Here is a 6,598-nt window from a genome sequence, read left to right on the forward strand (position 1 = left end):
TTTAAATTACGTCCCTAATTTAAATGTTGAATTTATATGAATTCATATTAATTAAAAAAATTACATATTTCACATAAATATTATTTGTTTGTCCTGTCCCTTCAGATCCGAACCTTCTCTTGCTTCTTGGTCTTCTCCTGGGCTCGGTGGCATTGCTCTTCGTGACTGGTGTGCTTCTGTGCACCACATTCAAGGTGGAGCTGGCCTTGTCGGTCAGGACTGTGTTTCCATTCCTCTACAAAACCACAGGTAGTCAACAAACAGGAAATCAATTTTTGCACTTTAGCAGCATCACGCAGTTACTTGGAAATTGTGCCGGTTACTCGGAAATTCTGTGCCCTTTGTTTTTTTTTCTAGATGGAGATGGTAAGCAGTATGATGCATACATCGCCTATCCCAGAGTTCTCGAGGGCTCAAGCAAAAAGGCTGAGATTTTTGCGATGAGCACTTTGCCGCAGGTTTTGGAGGGCCAGTACGGTTATAAGTTGTTCATCCTGGGCCGGGACGGCCTGCCAGGGGAAGGTAACGCATATGCAACAAAACAGCACTGTCATATAAACAGTGTGTTGTGATTTCATATAAGACATCAAATGGTGATCCGACACCAGGCATAAGCCATAAATAATATAGCTGCATGATTTGGGGGAAAAAAAATCTCATTTGTGGGGGGGGTTTCTGATAAAAAATTGTGATTTAAAATGTGATTATTAAAAAATATTTATTATTTAAATAAAAATAAAATATTTTAAATATATATAAATAATATATATAAAAAATTCAATATTTAATATTTAATTGTAATTTAAAAAAGTGTTTTAATTTATTGATTTCTTAAAGACTTTAAAGTCTTAATTTCTTAAAATTTAAAAATTAAACAATCAAACTTTCATTCTGTTTGAAATTGGACATCAGATGAAGATCGCTGCATGATTGAGAAAAAAATCTAATTGGGATTTTTCTGATATAAATTGGGATTTTAAAATGCAATTAAAAAATTGTTGTGCTGCACAATTTGGGCCAATTTTTTTATTATTTTATATATCAATATGACTTTGATATAGTAATAATGACTTGTATTATTATCACTATTATTATTATTGTTAATATTATTATTACTAAGAAGATATCAAACAAGAAATAACACTATTAATACCAAATTTGTGTTTGTGTGTAGATAGATAGATAGATAGATAGATAGATAGATATGACTATATAATAATAATGATTTATTAAATGTAGTTTTTTATCAAAAATATTTCACTGCATAAAAAAAGTTAAAAAAATAAGTATTTTTATAGTATTTTTATTTTACAGTACAACTGTATAATTACAATACTAAATATTCAGATCTTAATTTCTTCATTTTCAAACATTAAACCATCAAAACCAATAGTATGTATTTATTTATTTATTTATTTTGTTTATTTATTTAATTAGGGTTTAGTTATAAATTTTTATTTTTTTTTTAATTATTAATATATTTAAATAAATCACAACCTGTACTTTTGGAAAATCGCCTTAAGCCATACCGTGATTTTGGCATTTTATTGAATAATCATGCAGCCAGAGGTGGAAAGTAACGAATTACATTTACTCGCGTTACTGTAATTGAGTAGTACTTTTTAAAGTAATTTTTAAAATCTGTAATTTTACTTTTACTTAAGTATATTTTGTTTGAAGTATTGTACTTCGCTACATTTTAAAACACATTAATTACTGAGTAAAAAAAAAAAAATATATATTGCTCCCTGGAAACTACTGCAGTAAATAATGCCCAGGAGGGCAAACTGGCGCTAAAATCACAAGAAAGATGCAGACGGACAAAACAGGCGTTAGTGGTGCAGACACCGCTGAAAATGAAACCCCGTCATATTCTGAAGTTGAACTCGAAGGAAATGAAGTGAACCCCTGGCCATATTTATGCTTTATTATGCAGTGTAAGCTGTGCTTACCTAGGGAGACCAAACTAGCAGCTTATAAAATCTTGACAAGACATCAACCCTTCGCAAGCATGTAGAAGTAAGCTAAATAACTGCATCGTTGCACTGGTGGTTAAAATGAAGCTTTGACATTTTAGCAAGACGTTTAGCACAAATTAGCCAAAAAGACAGTGGTGCGGACTGTGCGATATATATCGTCTGCGATAATATCATAATTGTTGTTTTAATGATGTGCAAGCGCATTTATAGTGCGTTCTTTCACTGTGTGATTCAGTCTGCTAAAATGCATTTAGAATGATCACAAAATTGAAGATATGGGGGCAGAAAATTTACATATATCATTTCATATAATAAATCAAAATCACACAAAGAATGCCGTCTTTTCCTCCAAAAATCATCATGATAACATACACACACACACACACACACACATTTATTTTTTTATTTTTTTACAACAGGTCAGTAAACAAGTTAATTAAGAGACTTGCGTTTTAGACACCATATTGCCTATTTTTGCTCTATTTCTATAACAAAAAATAATTCCAAACACAGCCACCAAAGCACAGTTTTGCGTCTCTGAGCAACATGATAGTGTTTCCTTCCTGAATTAATCAACTGTTTAAATGATTCGGTTCAATCGCAATGATTCACTTATTAACAGGGACTTGCTGACACATACTGGCCATTTTAATTTCACATTTAAAGTATCTTTTTATTTTTTTAAATAAATAATTTCTTATCATTTCAAATGAGTATTCAACATTTTATGTCTTGCATATGAAAACATTATTCATGCATTTGTAACTGCAGGTTAAATGCATTCTTGTCCTGCACTAAACAGTGTGTAAATACATCTAAATGCTACTTCGATGAAGCTTCTGCATTTCCTCTGCATTAAAAAGATGAGTTTGTTGATACAGATTTGCCTGGTAACAGCCCAAACTGATTCCTTTAATTAAAAAACTCAACTAGTCTGAGATTAATAGGCCTCAGGGGTGTCAAACTCAGTTCCTGGAGGTCCGTAGCCCTGCAGAGTTTAGTTCTAACCCTGCTCCAGCGCACACATCATGTAGGTTTCAAATAAGCCAAATGGTTAGATTAGCTGGATCAGGTGTGTTTAATTAAGGTTATATCTAAACTGTGCAGGACTGTGGCCCTCCAGGAACTGAGTTTGACACCCTTGGTCATATTTTTGCCTCCCTCCCACTGTTAAAATGTAACTAAGTAATTTTTACTCTGAGTAAATTTTAAATGAGCTACTTTTTACTTATACTTGAGTAGATTTTTAGACTGGTACTTTTACTTGTACTTAAGTAAAATTTCATTAATGTAATGGTACTTTTACTTGAGTAGAATATTTTTGTACTCTTTCCACCTCTGCATGCAGCTCTTGTCTGGGTCATATTTTGTGTTACCAAACGTAGTTTTGCTCCATTTGAACATATTACTCTGCCTTAAATCTGTATTGATGTAAATCATATCTGTGACCCTCAAGCACAAAACCAGTCATAAGTAGCACAGGTATATTTGTAATAGCCAAAACAACAAAATTGATTTTACTTTTATGCCAAAAATCATTAGGATATAAAAGATCCAGTAGGAGATGCTTGGAAAAGGGTGCGCAGAAGTATGCAAATACATTTGTTGACAGGCGAACATTTCCTGGACCTACGCCTTCCACAGATTATGTAAATACAGATAAAAGCATTTACTGTAGACCACTTAACTTGATGACTGCTATCAGGATGTGAAGAGACTTTCAACCAGCATAACAAAAAATGTTTCTGAAGATAATCACCTAAAAGATCATGTTCCATGAAGATATTTTGTCAATTTCCTAATGTAAATATATCTTTTGATTAGTAATGTGCATTGCTAAGAACATCATTTGGACAACTTTAAAGGTGATTTTCTCAATATTTAGATTTTTTTTGCACCCTCAGATTCCAGATTTTCAAATAGTTGTATCTCGACCAAATATTGTTCTATCCTAACAGTCCATACACCAATAGAAAGCTAATTTATTCAGCCTTCGGGTGATGCATAAATGTCCATTTAAAAAAAATGACCCTTATGACTGGTTTAGTGGTCCATGCTCACATATTTCCCGGTGTTTTCCAGCTGTGGTGGACGTGGTGCAGGACGCTCTGAGCCGCTGTCGCAGACTGCTGCTGCTCTACACAGCGTCGTCGCTCTGCAGCCCGGAGGCGCAGGACTGGGCCGAGCAGCAGACGGGTCTGTACCAAGCGCTGGTCGAGGACTCCATGAGCGTGGTGCTGCTGGAGCTGGAGGAGATCCGCCAGCCGCTGCGCCTGCCTCACGCCGTGCGCCTTCTCAAGGACAAACAGGGAGCTCTGCAGGCCTGGAAGAGAAGGAAGAGGTGGGCATTCTGGGATGGGAAGTCAGAGGAGCGTGTGACCTCTCTGGAGCCCTCTGCACGCTTCTGGAGGGAGGTGCGCTACCATATGCCTGTCAGAGGCAAAGCTAAGCAGAGAAATTGGTTTAGTTTCTAGATGAACACTAAATGTGAGTACTCTGGCCAAGTTGTACAGTTCCCGGATGAATCAGAACAATGCAGTCTTTCCTCTCTTTTGTTTTTATTTTTGTTGAATGAATACTTTTATTCATCAAGGACGCATTAAATTGATCTAAAGAGACAGTTTCTATTTCAAATAAATGCTGTTCTTTTGAACTTTCTATTCATCAAAAAATAGACCACTGAAAACTCCAGCAGTTGACGACAGAAACTGCTATAAAGAAAGACCCTAAAACAACTGTTAGTGAGTGAAGATATCACAATCTACTGTTTGCAGAAGACTTAATGAACAAAAGTACAGAGGGTACACCAGAAGATGCAAACCACCAGGCAAGAAGAATAGGAGATAAGCCAATTTACAGAAAGATGCAACCAAACTGATTGGGAGATCTTACATCATGCATCAAGATAATGACCCAAAACATAGTGCCAAAGCAACAAAGGAGTTCAACAGGGGCAAGAAGTGGAAGGTTTTAGACTGGCCAAGTCAATCTCCAGACTTAAACCCTATAGAGCATGCCTTTTACCTGCTAAAGAGGAGGCTGAAGGGGGTAACCCCCCAAAACAAACAACAACTGGAAGAGGCGGCGCTGAAAGCCTGGAAAAGCATCACAAAAGAAGAATGCAAATGTTTGGTGATGTCAATGGGTCACAGGCTTGATGCAGTTATTGCAAGCAAAGAATCTCCAACTAAATATTAAGTCTTATTCACTTTAATCTAGTTTTAGTCAATCTGTTCCAATACTTTTGGTCACATGAACAATGGGTGGGTTCAGACAAAAGGTGCTATCTTCTAAATTGTGTTTATCAGATCCAGATGAAAATACCTGGAAATAAAAGCTGAACTGTTGATCTCTTGTTTCATATTCATCTTTTGATGTCAAACCCAAATGTTTTCAGTCTACAGAAAAATAAAGGAATTGGCCTCACATTTTTAATTATTAAACGTTTCAGAACAAAATAAAATTCAAATTAAAGAAGAAAAAAACTTTGCAGGTAGGTTGATTGTCATGCAATCTGACCAATCATAATGCCATTTCTGTCCGACAAACAAACCAGACAGGAGAGTAGATTAATGTTGGTGGACTTGAACTTTAAAAATGTTGGTGTGAATTGATGTCTTTCCGTGGTTGAAACAAGATACCTTCTGATGTTCATTTGTGTTTATTTCATGTTTATTTTTCATTGAGAACACAATGTGTGCCGTGAGAGTGGCATGGCTTGACGGACTTGACGGATCCCACTTATAAATGTTGCAGGGTAATAAAAGGTCATAAAAACTTAAATGGCCATTGTTGTCAATAATGCCTATTTAAAATGAACTCTTCAAATATTTGTGGTCATATCGCCAATTTTGTATATGGTGTGTCTCAACTTCCCCACAGGTTTAAATCACCCTGCTCTCTCCACTACTGCATTTACCCCTATCGATTACTTAATTTAGAAATAATTTGATATTTAAAATAACACATCCACCAAAAAATACACTTGTTGCCCAACAGATAACAAAAATATGATTAATTTTATTTAAAAGACTGAATTTACATTTCAGAAAGTTTTAAAGATGTTTTGAAACCAACATACAAAACCTTAGTTTTGTTTCCCACCAAAAATGTCACAAAGATTAATACCTAAGTGAAATTGAGGACTCAGCCTAAACTAATTGTCGAATACAAAAAGAACAAATTAAAAAATGTTTGCTCTAAAATTAATAATGCAATGTAGAATAACAGGAAAAATGTCCAAGGTCAATTTTTCATGACCAAAAATGTCATGAAGATGAATCTCTTGTTGAAGAGACAAACCAATCAGAATATATATATATATATATATATATATATATATATATATATATATATTACTTTAAATGGTGATTTTAATATCTCATCCAGTATATATACTCTCAAAAAAAAAAAAAAAAAAGGTTTTAAAGCTGTGACTGGCGCGGTACCTTTTGAAACGGTACCAATATGTACCGTACACTTTAGGTAGCCTATACAAATATGTATCTTTTAGATGTAAATATGTAGGCTAAATAATGGTAGGCTACAAAGGTGCACCTTTTGATAGAGTAGCTATACTATACTTTTATTGATCTATCAGTGGTACTGTCCCAGTGAAG

General features: G+C 34.6%; 1 protein-coding gene across 1 annotated transcript in view; it reads left to right on the forward strand.

Moving 5' to 3' along the window:
- Positions 1–5,326, forward strand: part of LOC109066880 (interleukin-1 receptor type 1-like) — a 37,703-nt gene extending 32,377 nt beyond the window's left edge. The window contains exons 13-15 of the mRNA XM_042715999.1: positions 106–249; positions 358–522; positions 4,062–5,326. Of these exons, the coding sequence (XP_042571933.1) occupies positions 106–249; positions 358–522; positions 4,062–4,453 (701 nt within the window). The 3' untranslated portion in view covers positions 4,454–5,326. The remainder of the gene's footprint in view (positions 1–105; positions 250–357; positions 523–4,061) is intronic.
- Positions 5,327–6,598: the final 1,272 nt, after the last annotated feature.

The sequence above is a fragment of the Cyprinus carpio genome, chromosome B1 (assembly GCF_018340385.1).
Source record: "Cyprinus carpio isolate SPL01 chromosome B1, ASM1834038v1, whole genome shotgun sequence".
Taxonomy (NCBI): Eukaryota; Metazoa; Chordata; class Actinopteri; order Cypriniformes; family Cyprinidae; genus Cyprinus; species Cyprinus carpio.